Source organism: Lynx canadensis, chromosome A2 (genome assembly GCF_007474595.2).
Source record: "Lynx canadensis isolate LIC74 chromosome A2, mLynCan4.pri.v2, whole genome shotgun sequence".
NCBI classification, from domain to species: Eukaryota; Metazoa; Chordata; class Mammalia; order Carnivora; family Felidae; genus Lynx; species Lynx canadensis.
The window spans coordinates 42,397,792-42,417,569 of NC_044304.2; the positions used below are offsets into that span (position 1 = coordinate 42,397,792).

Sequence of the window (19,778 nt, forward strand, 5' to 3'; positions counted from 1 at the left end):
ACGCTTAACTGACTGAGCCACCCAGGTGCCCCTCAAAATACTTTTTTTTTTTTTTTTTTTTTTAATAAAACACCCTCTTTTATTTTATTTTTTTTTTTTAATTTTTTTTTTCAACGTTTATTTATTTTTGGGACAGAGAGAGACAGAGCATGAACAGGGGAGGGGCAGAGAGAGAGGGAGACACAGAATCAGAAACAGGCTCCAGGCTCCGAGCCATCAGCCCAGAGCCTGACGCGGGGCTCGAACTCACGGACCGCGAGATCGTGACCTGGCTGAAGTCGGACGCTTAACCGACTGCGCCACCCAGGCGCCCCTCAAAATACTTTTTAAATGCTTATTTATTTTAAGAGAGAGACAGAGAGAGAGAGAGAGAAAGAGAGAGAGGGAGAAGATGGGGGAGGGGCAGAGGGAGAGGGAGAGAATCCCAAGCAGGCTCTCTGCTGCCAGCACAGAGCCCGACATGGGGATTGATCCCAGAAACCGAGAGATCGTGACCTGAACTGAAATCAAGAGTCCAACGCTTAACCGATTAGCCACCCAAGTGCCCCAGGACCTCAGATTTTTCTGAATGTAGTTGCAACAGAAGAGGTCTGATAGCATGGTAGCCTTAAGGGACACCTTCTGGCTATTTTCTGTTTCCATGCTAAAAGTATGCCAGTAGATGTAGTCTACCTTTTGCTAAAGAAATCTCCTTACTGTACTGAAATATTTTAGGCTTACTTCTGATTTCAACAGACTGAATGGCCACATTATAAATGTCTTTATATAGAAATGTTAAAACATACCCAAAATAGAGTAGTATAAAGAATCCTTAAATGCATATATTACACAGTTTCTGCAATTCTCCATATGGTAGGAATTCTTTTATTCTTTTTTCCCTACATCAGTTAGCTACTTGTGCATTGCATGCCATGTGAAAGCAGATTAATTTAATACAAGAAACATTTGTATTAAGTGTTTGTTATTTTTTTCTAAAGTTTATTATTGTTGTTCTTTTTTAAAGTTTATTTACTGAGAGAGAGAGAGACAGAGAGAGAGAGAGAGAGAGAGAGAGAGAATCCCAAGCAGGCTCCATGCTGCCGGTGCAGAGCCCAATGCAGGACACAAACTCAAGAACAGTTAGATCATGACCCGACCTGAAACTAAGAGTCTGATGCCTAACTGACTGAGACACCTGGACGCCCCATTTACTGTTGTTCTTAAGTCTACTGTGTGCTTGGGTGTGTAGAGGAGGAAAAATATCTTTTTTCCTTCTTTCCTTTTAGGTTCTTGGCTGGTCTCTATAACAAAAGACAGACCAACAAGAGAAAAGCATACAAATTTATTAAAGTAAGCTTTATGTGACACACAAATTTTCAGAAGGAAATGAGGAGCTGAAGAAACATGTTAATGCTAGATTTTATGAAGAGCAGAAAGTTGTGGAAAGTGTAATAGAAGAGAAGGAGTCTGGGCTGAGTGTCCAGTGCTGTGGAAACCTTTAGCAAGGTCTGCCCATTCAGATTCATCTCCTTGCCCCTCTGTCTTCAAAGGTAAGAATGCTCTGTTTCCCTCCAGGTATAGGGAGAGCACCTCTCACAGGTGGGTTTTAGACCTACGTCAGAGAAAGCTCAGAATCCTTCTCGCACTGCCCTTTCTAAAATTCCTTCAGCTTAAAGAAGGTGTTCGAAGGGTGCTGTATCTGGGGGTGGCATATACTGAGACTTGTTGGGTGATACTGCTGATTTTAACCAGTCTGGATCGATACCGGCTGGGCCAACTTTTGCAGTTACATGCAGCCGGCAAGTCATCTGGGGCTGGCTCATCTAAGAGGGCTGCCCTTTCACACTTAGTGGCTGCCTGCCTATTGGCCAGGAATTACAGAGGGTGACGGAGTAATGTCTCTCATCGTCCAGCAGTCTAGCTGAGCAGCTAGAGAGAGAGGCAGAGAGAAAGAATGTACCATTCTTCTGGAGGCCTAAGCTCAGAGCTCGTTCTCTTGGTTAAGCCAGATTCAAGACGTTAGGAAAGAGCTTCTTGGTGGGAGAACCTGGAAAGTTGGATGAAAAGCACGTGGAGACATGGAGAGGAGGAGAAATGAAGCTTTTTGTTATCAATCTACCACATTGCCACCCTTTAAAAAAATTTTAGAGTATTTTAAATCTATATCATTTCACCACTAAGTACTTTAGTGAATAGTCTTATTTTTTTCAGTAGTTAGATGTTATAGCTATTGTAGAAGTCATACAAATTAACCATACTCTTTGGATCAGAATATTATTCCTGGATGTTGTACCCTAATTATCAGTAACAGCAAAATTATCAACTGTCAGTACTAGTAGAAATGTCATTTGTTATTCTGTGCTAAACATACGTTACCTCACTTAACCCTCCTAAGGGCTAAAACTCTTCATTTGTAGAGATGAGCAAGAGACGTTGTTGGATAAACTGCCCAAGATCACATGGTAGTGATAATGTTTTGGGGTGACGGTTGGGGGAGTGTCCAGAACCGAGGACCAAGAAAGAATTCTTTTTTTTTTTTTAAGAGTACTTCTTTTATTCTTTTTTTAAAAATGTTTTATTTATTTATATGTAATTAATTGTCAAATTCATTTCCAGACAACACCCAGTGCTCATCCCAACAGGTGCCCTCCTTAATGCCCATCACCTATTTTCCCCTCTCCCTCACCCCTCCATCAACCCTCAGTTTATTCTCCGTATTTAAGAGTCTCTTATGGTTTGCCTCCTTCCCTCTCTGTAACTTTTTTTTCCCCCTTCCCCTCCCCCCTTGGTCTTCTGTTGAGTTTCTCAGGATCCACATATGAGTGAAAACATACGGTATCTGTCTTTTTCTGCCTGACTTATTTCACTTAGCATAACACTTTCCAGTTCCATCCACATTGCTACAAATGGCCAGATTTCATTCTTTCTCATTGCCAGGTAGTATTCCATTGTATATATAAACCACCTCTTCTTTATCCATTCATCAGTTGATGGACATTTAGGCTCTTTCCATAATTTGGCTATTGTTGAAAGTGCTGCTCTAAACACTGGGGTACAAATGCCCCTATGCATCAGCACTCCTGTATCCCTTGGGTAAATTCCTAGCAGTGCTATTGCTGGGTCATAGGGTAGATCTGTTTTTAATTTTTTGAGGAAGCTCCACACTGTTTTCTAGAGCGGCTGCACCAGTTTGCATTCCCACCAACAGTGCAAGAGGGTTCCCGTTTCTCCACATCCTCTCCAGCATCTATAGTCTACTGATTTGTTCATTTTAGCCACTCTGACTGGTGTGAGGTGGTATCTCAGTGTGGTTTTGATTTGTATTTCCCTGATGAGGAGTGACGTTGAGCATCTTTTCATGTGCCTGTTGGCCATATGGATGTCTTCTTTAAAGAAGTGTCTATTCATGTTTTCTGCCCATTTCTTCACTGGATTATTTGTTTTTCAGGTGTGGACTTTGGTGAGTTCTTTATAGATTTTAGATAGTAGCCCTTTATCCAATAAGTCATTTGCAAATATCTTTTCCCATTCCATCAGTTGCCTTTGAGTTTTGTTGATTGTTTCCTTTGCAGTGCAGAAGCTTTTTATCTTGATGAGGTCCAAGTAGTTCATTTTTGCTTTTAATTCCCTTGCCTTTGGAGATGTGTCAAGTAAGAAATTGCTGTAGCTGAGGTCAGAGAGGTTTTTTCTTGCTTTCTCCTCTAGGGTTTTGATGGTTTCCTGTCTCACATTCAGGTCCTTCATCCATTTTGAGTTTATTTTTGTGAATGGTGTAGAAAGTGGTCTAGTTTCATTCTTCTGCATGTTGCCGTCTACCAGCACCATTTGTTAAAGAGACTGTCTTTTTTCCACTGGGTATTCTTTCCTGCTTTGTCAAAGATTAGTTGGCCATACATTTGTGGGTCCCATTCTGGATTCTCTTTTCCATTCCATTGGTCTATGTGTCTGTTTTTGTGTCAATACCATGCTGTCTTGATGATTACAGCTTTGTAGTAGAGGCTAAAGTCTGAGGTTGTGATGCCTCCCGCTTTGGTTTTCTTCTTCAATATTACTTTGACTGTTCGGGGTCTTTTGTGGCTCCAAACAAATTTTAGGATTGCTTGTTCATCCTTGGTGCAAAAAAGGTGATTTTATTAAAGCATGGGGACAGGACCCATGGGCAGAAGGAACTGCGCTGGGGTTGTGAAGAATGGCTGGTTTTATGCTATGGAGAAGAGAGGTCGACTCAAAAGGGAGGCCTCCAGAGGGACTTTGATATGCTAAAGAGGACTCCTAAGTTAACTGAGGCCTTGCTATGGTCATGCTAAGGTTGCTTTCCCTCTAGTAAGGCATTAACATCAGGATGGTAGAGAGTTCCTGGAGAAATGTTATACTCTGTATTTGTCTCAAGTATTTGTCAATGGGTTGCAGGTTATGAGGATATTTAATTTTACCTGCCGTTTCCTTCTTGCCTTTGTTCCCCATATCATTATGGACGGGTGATTTTGGGGCTCCAGAAAACTGAGTCTATAGGTTTCTGCAGATTAGGCTATTGATAAGATTTCCTTTTTCTTGTAATTTACTAAGATATTTGTAAACTGATGGTGACCCAGGTCCTGTATGACTGTGATTTCTATCAGTTGGCCATTTGTTTTGTTTGCTTTCCTTTGTCCTTGGGCAGCCAGGGGTGCCTGAAGAATATCACACACATCCCACACACACATGGATGTGCTAGCTTGCACTTTGTCCTCAGCCCACCACATGCTCCCTCATCAGTAGTAAGTGATGGCTTATGAGCCTACAATATTCTGTTTCCATTTTTCATGTTTTTATGCCCTCACTATACATCACTGTCTCCTATTAGCTGACCTGTGGGCCCCAGGATCTTTGCATGTACTTGGTAGGTGAGGTAGAATGGACATAGGAGAAGCCAACTTTGTTTTCCATTCCCTAAAGCAGAAGGTGAATTGAAGTTAGGAGAGTAAGTTGTTCCTAGATTTACCACAGTGGAGCTATTTTAAAAACATAAGAGGGATCTTTGAGGTCATTTTGTAATATTAATGATGTATGTGTATTAGAGGCTATTATGTGGGGGGAAACAAAGAACTTGATTTCCTTACTGTTGAATTAGAACTAGGCCATACAGGGAACATGCCTGTCCATGTTTCTGTTCTGTCCCAGAACCAGTGAGTTCTTTTTTTTTTTTAATTGTTTTTTAATCTTTATTTTTGAGAGAGAGAGAGACAGAGTGTGAGTGGGGGAGGGGCACAGAGAGAGGGAGACTCAGAATCCTAAGCAGGCTCCAGACTCCGAGCTGTCAGCACAGAGCCCGACGCGGGGCTCAAACTCATGAACCATGAGATCATGACCTGAACTGAAGTCGGATGCCCAATGGACTGTGCCACCCAGGCACCCTTGTGTTCTTTTTTTTTTTTAAATTTTTTTTTCAACATTAATTTATTTTTGGGACAGAGAGAGACAGAGCATGAACGGGGGAGGGGCAGAGAGAGAGGGAGACACAGAATCGGAAACAGGCTCCAGGCTCTGAGCCATCAGCCCAGAGCCCGACGCGGGGCTCGAACTCACGGACCGCGAGATCGTGCGGGGCTCGAACTCACGGACCGCGAGATCGTGACCTGGCTGAAGTCGGACGCTTAACCGACTGCGCCACCCAGGCGCCCCGGCACCCTTGTGTTCTTAATCCTTATCCTCCTGTCATGCTTTAAAAGCTAAGGCAGTCAAGAAGGGTCAATTTTACATGACACCGTATATGATTCTTTTGAGTTAGATGTCAGAGGTGGTTTTCTTCTTCCCAAAGATGAGCTAGGATAGAAGTAAAATTAAACCCATGAAAATTCATTGATTCTTTTTTGGATCTGAGTTAACGTCATTAATATAAGCAATCAGCTTTATGTGATTGGGCCTCAAAATATTCTAGTGTTATTTTCTTCTAGTCTTACTGTCATTTCTACCCTAAATTCCAATAATTGTCTTTATCTTTGAGGCCTGATGTGAGGCATTAGGTTAACATTCTTTGAAGAAAGATAAATGGGAATATAATGTTATTGCTACCTTACTGTTGCAAAACATAATTACTAAATAGTATGCCCTTTTGCATTCTGACAATGAAATTATGACTGGCATTCCTGTTTTAATATGAAAGCTGTTTTGGGGCTATCATCATCACTTAATGGAGTCTTGCCTGCAAGGAGTCACATTTTAACTTCCAATGACTTTTATCTAACAACCGCTTAACATCGAAGTCTCTGGTGAATTGAAGCTAATCCCTGCAGGGGAATAGGTTAGATACAGAATTAACCATTCCATATTCTGGAAACTGTTGGTGTCGTTATTGTTATGTCTCTTAATTTATAGCCTTATTTTAAGTCGAGGGTTCAATGTGGCATCCTTTTATGGGAGAGAATTTCTCTCATCAAGACCATGTAGTTAAAACCATTAAAATTCCCTAAGTCAGATCAGCACTATTGAACAATTAGTGCCTGCAAGTTATTTTACTATGGCAATTAGACACCATTGAGCTCACTAGCCTAAATCAGGAATTAATGGAAATTGAGCCTGTAGTCACTTACGTGGCCATCTAGTATTTCTATTTTCTGTTTCAGTATAGTGTGATGTATGAATATGGAAATATGGTCGCCTAAAAGCATCATGGTTTTGAAAGCCTTTCTCCCTACTAACAGAGGACAAGATCATTAAACAAATACATGAAATGCCCTTAGTGAAATTAGCATTGAATATTAATGGGAGAGAATATTAAGTGATAGATTATAGGTAAAGAGTGACATATAAGCATAAATAATGAATTGAGATGACTCTGATCAAAGTATTTCAAGAAGAGAGAAGGAAAAGGAAAATTCAAAGGACAAGGTATTAGTATTTTCTGGTTTTTTCATCTTAGTAATAGCTATGTGGTTCAATATCTCCCACCTTTGTACAAATATGCAGAACTCAATTTTTATAGTTAGGCAATATTCTGATTTTCATAAATAAAGTAATTTTCCACATTTTGTTGATGAGAATAATTCATTTTATCAAGAAAGTAGGTGCCAATGCAATGATACATTTGAGAATATTTTCTATCGCCAATGTAAGTTATTTTTCATTTGGGGAAATTTTCTGAACTACACAAAAATAACTTTTTCCCAGTTCCCATTTTTATAGATGGATCAATTGAGATCACAAAACGCAGAGTAGGGGTGCCTGGGTGGCTCAGTCAGTTGAACATCTGACTTTGGCTCAGGTCATGATCTTGCAGTTTTTGAGAGTTTGAGCCCCGCATGGGCTCTCTGCTGACAGCTCAGAGCCTGGAGCCTACGTGTGATTCTGTGTCTTCTTCTCTCTCTCTGCCCCTCCCCCCGCCTTTCTCAAAAATAAATAAACATTAAAAAAATTTTTTTAAAGAAAAAAAAGAAAGAAAACGCAGAGTAAAGCCATTACTCTAATTCAACATTTTGTGGTGCAAGTGGGTGGGGTGGGATGGGAGCTTTTCCCTTTGTAATCAACATAACTTTCCTCAAATTAAAATACAAACGGGATTTTGTATTTTCTGATTTTCAAAATGATGAATAAAACAGCAGAACAGCAGCATCAGTTACTATTTTAAATGTATAGTGTTTTATACTATGCATATATGAAAGATGCCAGTGCATGATCTCTTCAGGTAAAAGTTGAGGTAACATTAAAAAAAAGTCTATATACTTGGAATTAAATATAGATTTGATAGTTTGTCTGACTCTATGTTCATTAATTTCTTTGTACCAGTTCTAAGTGAATAAATACAGTAATAGTTTGTTTTTATGGAAAAAGAAATTGATACATTTGGAGAGCAATCACATTTTGAGCATTATAAACTGCATTATAAACAGTGTTTAGATGTCTACTATCACAGCGTTTCAGAAAAAAAATTGTAATGGTATGAGAACGTAAAGGAAAATTGACCTTTTAGTGTTTATTTCTATACAGTATGGAGCGTATTAACATTCTGCTTAAATGTAAAGTAAATGAAGACATTATTTTCTGCTTGCGCAAACCCCAAGTTTGTGAAATTTAGTTAAAGTGGCTGGGGTTTTTATGCATGTGTCCTTCATTTTTCCATTCCCTATATCTTGCTGTTCACCTTTTATTAGTGTCATAACCTTGCATGTGAAAAGTTGTTTGCCAGAAAAATCAAAGAGTAAATTTGTGATGTTTCATAAATGACTCAAATGGGGTTAGATGCCTGCTATAAAGAATTGATTGAAAAAGAGCCACATTTTGAACAAAATGGCTTATAATGAATTTATCCTCATAGTCCCTGACACCCACCCGCATTCGAGTTTCCTTGAGTGCTTTGAAGCAAAAAACTCCTCTGGCTGAAAAACCTAATTCATTGGAATGGCCTGTGGTTTGCAGTATAGCCTATTCCTGTTTGTTTGTTAAAAACAAACAAACAAACAAACAAACAAAAAACACACAAAAAAAACACGTAGCAAAACTAATTATATTATGTGGAGTTACTAGAAAACAGTTTCATCAAGGGGAAAATTATTGCAACAGAAACATTTATTTATACTATATTGTTGTTTCAGAGTATATGAGCTTAAATTATATGTCTTTCTGTTTCTTTTTGGGTTTCCAGGTGAACTACACTCTGCTCAGCTTTAAACCAAAAGTAAAAGGAGACACTACAATTTTCATTCTTCCTGAGTTGCCTCCTTCCTGAAGAGCAATGGAGATAGGTGGAAGAGGATTAATCATATCTCTAATTTGTTTCCTGTTCAAATTCTCCACAGCCATTGAAATACCACTTTCAGGTAAAGTGACAGCATTCAATACCTACTTTATGGAATTTCATTTGCATTTTCATTTTTAAGTAGAATACTTGTAGCTTGAGGATGTGATTTTTCTATCATATTTCTATTTATTTTCCCGCAGTCTGTCATCAGAATTCATCACCGTCTTTTTAAAAATTTGGATGGTTTGTATTTGGATGCTTGCTATAATTATTTTGCAGCTCAGGCTTTTTGCCTCTTATGCAAACTTGTCACCTAACAAGAAACATGACCTATAGATCAGGTGTTTTGCTGTCAAAGATATTCTTCACTATTATCAACTGCTGTTAGTTTTCTAGGTTTAGTTTATTTTGAAGAGTGTTATGATTCAGAAATTAATGGTATTAAACCAATTATGATAAAAAGAAACTGAATACACTTGGTATCTTTTTTTTCAAAATGATCGTATATTTACAAATGAAAACAATGGGAGCGCCTGCATAGCTCATTTGGTTAAGCCTCCTTCTCTTGATTTTGGCTCAAGTCAAGATCTCATGCTTCATGGGATGGGCCCTGTGCTGACACTGCAGTCTGCCTGGGATTCTTTGCCTACCTCTCTCTCTGTCCCTCCCCCACTCATTCTCTCCCCCTTTCCCTCTCTCTCTTTCTCTTTCTCTCTCTCTCTCTCTTTTCTCTCTCTCTGAAAATAAGTAAATAAACATTAAGAAAAGAATGAAAGCAGTCAATTCAGAAAACATTAAAAAGCCATTTTTATACAACTAAAAATATAAGATGATATCAACTCTGAAAATGTAGAGGCTTCAATAGTGTGAATTCATAGCCAGAGGTCAGTAGTTTTATGGCAATGTATATCATAACGTACATTGGTTAAAAAATAATATATCTGCAAGCGCAGTTTACGTGATACTGTATCAGCTACATAATGTAGAGATTTGGGGAATTTGTCTTGTGTTATTATAAGGACGTGGGATACAAAAGACCCTTGAGAGGTTATTTAGATATTTTTATCCATATGCTTCCTGTATTATCCCTGCTGTCTTTTCCATATGTGATTTGGAGATTTATAATACAAGAGGCGTTGCTTGTTTAATTGAATCTTAGCTTTGGAAATGATCTTCGCACATCATCTAAGTTCTAGACAATTAGACGAGTTCAGCAAGCTGAATAAACATTAAGAGAAGTGCTAACTCTGAACTAAAACTTTTCTTCTGAATGACCCAGTCTGAATGTGAATAGAAAAGGAAGTAAGTCTCTGAATGTATAATATAATGTGGTTTTAAACCATTTTTCTGAGAGCTGCCTTAAATTACTTCACACAACAGTTTCACATCACACACTTTGGGCAGCCCTACCCTATTAATTCAGCCTTAAGTGAGAATCCCTTCTCCAGTGTCTTTGACAGAGGGTCAAGTCTCTCTTTGAATATTCTTACTTCTTAAGAAATTCCACTTATCTGTTCTGTGGATGTACTCTGAGCCTATACACAATATATACCAGCCTCACTGTAAACATTCTGTTCAAGAGCTGGAAATAATTCATCTTCAGTAGATTCTTTTGATTTGAGTGCAATCCCAAATCAAGAGCAACGTGCTTGGTGATCCTTGTGAGAAAGGGGTTAATAATTTTATATTCCCCACCACCGCCCCAGTAGCAACAAAGATGCCCTGAGATTTCAGACTCAGATTCCTGACCATACTCTCTTAGAATATACATTTTCAAATTTCCATCTTTTCTCATTTAGTTCATCAGTGGTAAAGAATTTGAAAGTTTTTATTAATCCATAGCACACATTTTTATTCTTGTTGTCTCAATTGCTTATGCATTTTCATGCTCTAATGTCCTTAGACAACAATTGTTATAAAAATATTAATGACATGTTTTCAGAACAACTGAATATTATCCATTTATTTCGGTACTCTAGAGCAGTTACTAGCAGATGCAATGAAGGCAGGTATCCAATTTGAATGTCAACGAGTCTGGTATCTCTGTAATTGGCCTAATTATGGAGGAAAGGATTTATAATGTAGAATATATATTCTTATAAACACCCAAAGGTTATTAGTTCCATTCCCTGAGTAATTAGTTATTGCTGAGACTTTACAACCTTAGCAAATTTAAGAAAGAGTAATGTTCTAATAAACAAGTTGTTCACAAGTTATTAGCTGATATCTTAGGGACTGTTGCTATTGTGCATCATCCCTCATCCTTTGTAACTGTAATATAATTTAAATAATGTGAATTTGCAATAAGCTTGAGACCTGCTCTATTTAGAAATAGCAGCAGTCAGAAATGAGGCAAATGTCACTGAAGGTATGAATGTTTTTTGCATGTTGTTGAAATGTTTATGTATATCCAATGGATAAAGACTAAACTTGGGCTAATGTCCCTAAACTAGTAAAACGGAGTTATCAGACTCATTAAGCCAAAATTATTTTTTAGAATTGGAAATAATAGCTTTGAATTATTTATTCTAGGCTGGCCATCAAAGCTTAAAACAGGACCAATGCCCTCTCAGGGTCAGTGAACCAGTATCTTTTTCCCAAATGATTATCATATGATGTTACAAAATTATACATGGATTACAAAGAACCCATGAATAGGGGTGCCTAGCTGGCTCAGTGGTGGAGTATGCAACTCTTGATCTTGAGGTTGTGAGGTTGAACCCCATGTCAGGTGTAGAAATTGCTTAAAAAATAAAATCTTTTTAAAAAGGAACCCATGGGTAAAACATTTTCATATAACAGAGTATGAAAAGCTCATTGATATGCTTTCAGGTTCCATATTGTAGTAAATATTTAAGAAACTACCACTTGTGAAGTTCTGGTGTATATTTTGGAATGTCCACAATCATCAGAAAGGATGATAAAATATCTCACCCTTTTCCAAGTACATTATCTGTGTAAAGCTAGATTTTCTTCATATATTTAAGCCAAACAACTTGTGTGACGAATTGAGTGTGGAAATATACATGAGAATCCAGCTGCCTTCTATGAAGATGTTAAAGACATTTGTTATAATGTAAGAACATTGCCACCATCCTCATTATATTTAGTGTTGTTGATAAAATAGGTGTTTATTTTAACATATGCAATTATTTAAAATGGATTCATAAACATTTTAAGTATTTCTCAGTTTTGATTTCTAATATGGAAAATATTGTTAGATATAACCCACACAAACAAAAGCACCGTGGGGTCTTGTATAATTTGGAAGAATGTAAAGGGATCCCAAGACCAGAAATTCTTACCAGCAATTTATCTAGCCTGAATCCCTAATTTTACAAATGAAAAAACAGAATGACTCAGGGCCTGGCTGAATGTCACAGGGTTTAGTGTCCTATTTGTAACTCCACTGTGGAATATTACTTAAAAACTCAGGCTCAGTGCCTTTCTACAAATTGCTTTTCTTAAAACATATTTGCCTAAGTCAATTTCCTGCAGCTGAATCTTTCACACTTCCTTGTGATTTTTGTGCTGTCCCCTTCCTTTCTAGAAAACGTAAGAACTGTACTAAAATGGTAATGTATCACTTTGAAAACTGTTGACTGCTCCCTGATAGTAGACATTTACATAAATCTGTGTCCCCCTTTAAAACATAATCCATATTTGTATCTTTAGCATTAATATATTTATTTTATAAACACAATTCTCCAAAATGCCATCTGGCTACTTCACTTGAGGAGAGACAAAGTCCTCTGCCCAATTTTTAAGTTTTGCCTTTTTTGTTTTTCAATTTTTTAAATGTTTATTTATTTTTGAGAGAGCAACAGAACAGAAGCAGGGGAGAGGCAGAAAGACAGGGAGACACAAAATCCAAGCAGGCTCCAGGCTCCGAGCTGTGAGCACAGAGCCAGACTTGGGGCTCGAACCCATGAACTGTGAGATCATGACCTGAGCCGAAGTCAGACGCTTAACCGACAGACCCACCTAGGCGCCCCTTAAGTTTGTCTTGAAAGTTATTTAACTTGTCACACACACCAAGTTTTTCACAAGACCAGGAGTACTTGAATATGTAGAGTCTATTTAAAAATACCATTATGTATTTTTTGGATGATTATTACTGTTAAATTCCATAAAGGGAGAAAAACCTAGTCTCACACCCCCAGTAATAGTGAAAGGAAAATTTATAAATGGGAAATGACAAATAATAAACAAACTTAGGGAAAAACATTCATTAACAAAAGCAACGTGTAGAAATAAAAATAGAGAAAATGAGCAGGTTATAATTTCCTTTGTAAAATTAGCAAAATATTTTATCATTTTTAAATACTGGTGTTCATTTGTGGCAAGGATGATGGCAACTGTTGTACTCCCATTTTGTCTGTAATAAATGTCCTCTTATGAAATGACGTCATCATATATCCAGAATAAATATTATTTGTGTCCATGTCTGGAAATTTATCATAAGTCACTAATTCAATAAAGGAAAAATTCATATTCTTGAAGATATCTATGGAAGTACATGTTACCTGGAAACAGAAAAATGAAATAATAAGAAAATTATCAAATAAGTGATGACAAAATAATGGCAATAAATAAAGTAGTAAAAGTAGTATATTAATTATAATGTCTTAGAACACTATAAATAAAAAACAACTGTCAAAATGATTGGACTAAGTTAAAAATATATACACACATGAAATAGACTAAATGTCAATAATTTAAAAATAGAGACTTTGGGGCGCCTGGGTGGCTCAGTCGGTTAAGCGTCCGACTTCGGCTCAGGTCACGATCTCATGGTCCGTGAGCTCGAGCCCCGCGTCGGGCTCTGTGCTGACAGCTCAGAGCCTGGAGCCTGTTTCAGATTCTGTGTCTCCCTCTCTCTGACCCTCCCCCGTTCATGCTCTGTCTCTCTCTGTCTCAAAAATAAATAAACGTTAAAAAATTTAAAAAAAATAAAAAATAAAAAATAAATAAAAATAGAGACTTTAAAGTTGTAATGATATGGCAGTCTTTCTTCTGCTTTACAAATTGTTCTTTTATTCTGGATTAAATGAAGTGAACATATATGGCAACGTGAAATGAAATGGTAGCAGTAAATGTATGTATTCTTTAAAAGTAAGTATATTTTGCATAATCCAATTAAAAATGGGCAGAAGACAAAGACATTTCACCAAAGAAGAGGTACAGATGGCCAATCGACACATGAAAAGTTGCTCAATATCAGTAATCATCAGGGAAATGTAGATTAAACCACAGTGAGATGTTACCTCACACCTGTCAGAATGGCTAAAATCTAAAGCATAAGAAACAACAGATGTGGAAAAAAAGTGAACCCTCATGCACTGTTGGTGGGAATGCAAACTTGTGAAGCCACTGTGGAAAACAGTATGAAGGTTCCTCAAAAAAGTTAAAATAGAATTCCCACATGATGCAGATATTCCACTACTGTATATTTACCCAAAGAATACAAAAACACGAATTTGAAGAGATATGTATATCCCTGTGTTTATCGTAACATTATTTACAATAGGCAAATTATGGAAGCACCCCTAGTATCCTTCGATATAGATGGAAGAAGTGGTATAGATGAAGAAGTAGTACGTGTATGCACACGTGTGTGTGCAGACACACACACACACATATGTATATATGTAATGGAATATTACTCAACCATAAAAATGAATGAAATCTTGCCATTTGCAATAACATGGATAGATCTAGAGGGTATAAGTCTAAGTGAAAGAAGTCAGTCACAGCATCTGGGTGGCTCAGTTAGTTGAGCATTCAACTTTAGCTCAGGTCATGATCTCATGGTTTGTGGGTTCCAGGCCCATATGGGGCTTGCTGAGTCCTCTTCCAATCGTCTGTCCCTGACTCTCTCTGCCCCTCCCCCACCTCATGCACGCACATGCCCACTCTTTATATCTTTCAAAAATAAATAAACGTTAAGAAATAAAGACTGTCAGAGAAGGACAAATACCAAATTATTTCAGTAATATGTAGAATTTAAGAAAGAAAACGAACAAAGGGAAAAAGACAAACAAAAAAAACCAGACTCTTAACTGTAGAGAACAAACTGATGGTTACCAGAGGGAGGTGAGGGAAAGGGTGGGTGTAATAGGTGATGAGGGTACTCTCATCACGATGAACACTGAGTAATGCATAGAATTGTTGAATCACTGTATTGTACACCTGAACTAATATAACACCGTGTGTTAACTCTACTGGAATTTTTTTTTTTTAATGACCCAAGAGCACACACCTCAGAAAAATGAATTAAATACATGTTCAAAGAGGAAGTGAAATTTGTTCTGTAATTTTCACTCTTTTATAGTTTTTTTACCTACCAATATAGAAAGCATGTTTATTTTTCAAGATTTTATTTTTAAGTAATCTCTGTATCCAATATAAGGATTGAACTCACAACCCTGAACTGAAGAGTCATATACTCTACTGACTGAGCCAGCCAGCCTCCCCTACAAAGTATTTCATTTGTTTCTGTTATAGCTAAATTAACCTCACCCAGTTTTTGCAGACCATGTTCTTTACATACATATTTTGATATTTAGTTCAGCAGGTTCCAACCATCATAAAACAGTCAAAAGTGCAAGTTGCCTTTCCCTTTGATGAATATTTTCAGATTGAGTGTGAAGCTAAAGGAAATCCAGAACCAACGTGAGTATTCTTTCAAACAAATCATTGTTCAATGCATACAGTGTTTTTACTTCTCTGTACTCTGACTGTTATAAGCTTTTTGGAGTATAAATCTACATGTGACTAAGGTAAGCATGCCAAAAGAATGATAGCTATGTCTATGAAGATAAAGTTTGGCTATTTTACATATGTTCTTGTGCAAGTCGAATTTATTTTCACCATTGAATGATTCACCTTATGTTAAATACTTACCATGGGCTCTGGCACCGTGGAAATATTCTGTCACTCCTTATGTTACAAGTGAAAAAGGCAGTCAAAACCCAAAGCATCCTTTATTCTACTTAGTGAAAGGTAACATTTGTTAAGCCAAATGCTTAATACATTTATACATGACATTGTATACATAGTTATTATTGCAAGTCTTAAATGTGACACATATCTTATTCAGTGAATAGGTCGTTACTTGATATTTAAGTTATCATAGAAATATTTAGTCATCCTGGATGGCAGAATGCTATATGCTTGTATATTTTTATCTAGTAGTTTATTAGTTAAATAACTGTTAATGTAAGTGATCATAATCAGTGATGAAAGATTTTTAAAATACCTCCTGTACTTTGGAAGGGAGAAAGAAATGTGGGTGTATTGGGAATGAGGTGGGAGAAGCTGTAGGGAAAATTTTAGATTTTAATGTAGGTGATTCTCAAGTTGTCAGCAAAGTTACCCATTTATTGATTTGCTTAATTCCTTTATATTAATTAAGAAGGTACATATTTAATGAAAATTATTTGAAATTGTATTGTGGCTCTCATGATTACTGCCTGATAATATGTTATTTTAAAAATCATTCTTAATGAATCATTAACATGTTAAATTATCATTATTATCTATATTTCACCAAATGGAATATATTCAATCAATATATGTAAATGTGGACAGAATTGTATGGAATGAAGACGAATTTAGTTGATCATCTGGCTTGATCAGTATGGATCAATCAATATTATGATATATATTAATGTTAATGAACTGAATTATTGTATCAAAAGATAATACACAATCGTCAGATATTATTAATGATCAAATTTATCTGTGTCTGTAATCAGAATGAGTTTAATTATGAAATACTACTAGCACTTATAATAAATTCAGAAATCAGAATAGAATCTGCTAGTAACATTATTTCTTATTTTCCTAGATCCAAGTCCAATATAATTATGTAAGAAAAGAAAATAAAATCTATACATATGAGAAAATATGATTATTAATATTTATTATTATTGTTGTTATTATTATGTAATTTGTTATTTTATCTGAAAACCCAAGAATATTCATTCCCTGGACAAAAAACAAGCTTTTATAAATACAAAGGGGTTACAATAAGTGGCCAATAATACTTTTTAAAAAACCTTAATTAGATGTCCATGCAAGGCAGTTAGAAAATAAATAGGAAACAAGAAGGAAAAAATATCTCATCACACTAGCAAAAGGAAATAATCTAGCAATCTTAACAATTAGTGGTAGCAACATCAACAAAAACAATATCAAATACTATGTAATAAGACCTATGCAGGATTTAAATTGGGGGTGGTGACTAAAAAATTCTGCCTAGGATCGGGAAAGAAGATTTCAAAGAATGAAAAGATGTAGCATATTGCCAAGTGGAAGTGTTTAATTCTGTATATGTAAAGTAATCCCAGTCAACGTACTGGAATTTAAAAGAATAGATTCTCTGTGTTCTTTGTAAGTAAAGCCAATAAAACATAAGACAGAGAGAGAAAAAGGAGTAAAAGGAGTGGAGTGGGGGGCAGGCGTACTCCCAACAAAAATATGTGTGCCATGAATGTTTGTTAATCCTGTTGAGAGAATAATCAGCTAGGTTAGTGTAATAATATGGTGTCCTAAAACATTACCCAGTTTGCATGGGTAATTCATATATGAAATGCTAACTAAAATCAAGTTGGGAAGTCATTATTAGATTGATAAGGTTGTTTTAAAAAAGGCTTTTTAGAGCCTCATCCATACAAATGACAAGGTGGTCACATATTATGGTGAGAACTTAACTGTGTAGGGTTTTTTCTGGAATACAATTCTGCAACATTTATCAACAACTGTAAAAATTTTCTTATGCTATTTGTCTATCAGTCTTTGAAGAGATTGTCCTAATGAAATATTAGATAAGAACCAAAAAATAAATATGTTAAGGTTGTGTGCACAATTTGTTTATAAAAGGGAGAAAATTCAAATCATTGAGTAACTTATACAGTAATCATATGACAGAAGATAATGTAGTCATAGAAACTGTCTTTAGTAGCATTGTAATAATTAGAAAACCTAATTTTTCCAAAATTATATATTCATTGTGGTCTCAAATATGTTACTAATATGTCTAAAAGTAATGTTAGGAAATACCACATTTAATAGTACTTGTTTGTTTAATTTTGAGTGAGCTTTTCACATACACACATGATGACACATTATATGTTTGTATGGAGTAGTCTTTGAAATACTAGTAAAATACCTTTCCAGTTGGAAAAGCTAAAATAGCTTCAAAAAGAACAGAACAAAACCTAATTTCAATTTCTGTTCTCTCAGCTGTCACAGCTCTTTTGTGGATTGGTCTTAGTTCACCTTGCTATAACAAATATGCTACAGACTGGGTAGCTTGAACAACAAGCACATATTTGTTACACGCTTCTGGAGGCCGGGCAGACCAAGATCAAGGCCTTGGCTGATTTGGTGTCTGATGAAGACCTGCTTTCTGGTTCATATACAACTATTTTCTTGCTGTTACCTCACATGACTTAAGACAGCAGAAATGCTTTCTGGAGTCTCCTTTATAAGGCTGCTAATCCCATTCATGAGAACTCCACCCTCATGATCTAAGCACCTCTCAGATACCCTACCTCCAAATACGCTTACAAGAAGGGATTGGGCTTGAATATATGAATTTGGGGGAGACATAAACATTCAGTCTACAGCAGCTTGTGAGATGTCTCAGACTCTTCTAAGGCTTTTTTTTTTTTTTTTTGTATTCTATTATATAGCCAATTAAAAATCTTTTTTTCTTAAACCATAAATTGCCTTGGTTTTGTCATTGTTGTGCTTTTGATTATGACTACTTTAAAATTAAGAAATACATTTTCATTTTTCAGGATTATTTACTTTTCTTTTATCTTACAGATTTATGTGGACTAAGGATGACAAGACTTTTGATCTCTCTGACTCTCGGATAATTGTGTCTAACAACTCAGGAACATTTAAGATCCCAAATGAGGGGCACATATCTCATTTTCAAGGGAAATACCGCTGCTTTGCTTCTAATAAACTGGGGGTTGCTATGTCAGAAGAAATAGAATTTATAGTACCAAGTAAGTGTTACAATGGATATTCCATATTACAAATATTTTAGTGAAATGTTGAAGAGAATAATAACACATTCATAAATTAATTACCAGCTTAAATATGCCCTATGTTTCATTATAAGGGAAGTTATCTTCTAGATCTTGATACTTTAAATATGATCTTTGAAAGCAACATAATTTTGCTGTGTTTCAATATTCTTATATCTAACATGGGAAAAAATAAGAGTCTGCGTTGCCTTATAAGATGAGAATCAAGCTAAATGCATTGGTTAGATGTGGCTAAACTTCGTTGCTGCAACAAGTATTCTCCAGGCCCACGTGCTAATTCCCTGATTATGTGGTTGGCTGTGGGTCTGGCAGCTTTTTAGGCTAGGTGTTCTCCATGCAGCCTTTTGGAGGTCCCAGCCACTGGAAATAGCATCATTCTGTGAGTGTACCATGTGAAATTTACACCACCTTGGTCAAAGAATCTGGGGCAGAGACCAGGCAATAATTGCTTCCAACAAGAAACTATACAGGCAACTTCTCATAGTTTGTCAGGTGGGCAAAGCCAATCTCATAGCCCTACTTTACTCCAGCAATATGAGTGCCCCTTGGGAGAGGATAGCCAGTAATTGGTATATATTAACAATGTTTTCTGTAAATAATAATCATGGAAAACTGTAAACTACTTTACTGTTAAGGGTGTGTTTTATCAATAACTGCTACGAAGATTAAGTGACTCCTTTATTACCATATTTTGCCTCTACAGCATGGGATCTCTGATGACCAACTTGCACATTTGGTCACTTATTTTCCCTGCTCTTAAGGTGTCCCACATTACCTGATTCTAACTAAAATCTTTGCAGAGTCCATTCTTATGTAAAAACTGTTGTCAGCTTCTATTTGACAATTTCTTTTTGCAGACTTATAGACACTAAAGAGATTCAGAGTCATTGCCTTTCCAGGATATGGACACTTTATGCTGGAAGCCAGTGAGAATGTACACAAACCTCAGAAAAACAAACAATGAAAAGACATATCCTAAAAAATTGGACAGGGGACTAGATTTAAATTATTCTAAAGTC

General features: G+C 36.4%; 1 protein-coding gene across 5 annotated transcripts in view; it reads left to right on the forward strand.

Moving 5' to 3' along the window:
* CHL1 (cell adhesion molecule L1 like) overlaps positions 1–19,778 on the forward strand; it is a 210,131-nt gene that overhangs the window by 121,419 nt on the left and 68,934 nt on the right. For all 5 annotated transcript variants that reach the window (XM_030307262.1, XM_030307255.1, XM_030307261.1 and 2 more), the window contains exons 3-5: positions 8,597–8,771; positions 15,262–15,367; positions 18,530–18,717. In XM_030307262.1, coding sequence (XP_030163122.1) covers positions 8,687–8,771; positions 15,262–15,367; positions 18,530–18,717 — 379 coding nt within the window. In that variant the 5' untranslated portion in view covers positions 8,597–8,686. The remainder of the gene's footprint in view (positions 1–8,596; positions 8,772–15,261; positions 15,368–18,529; positions 18,718–19,778) is intronic.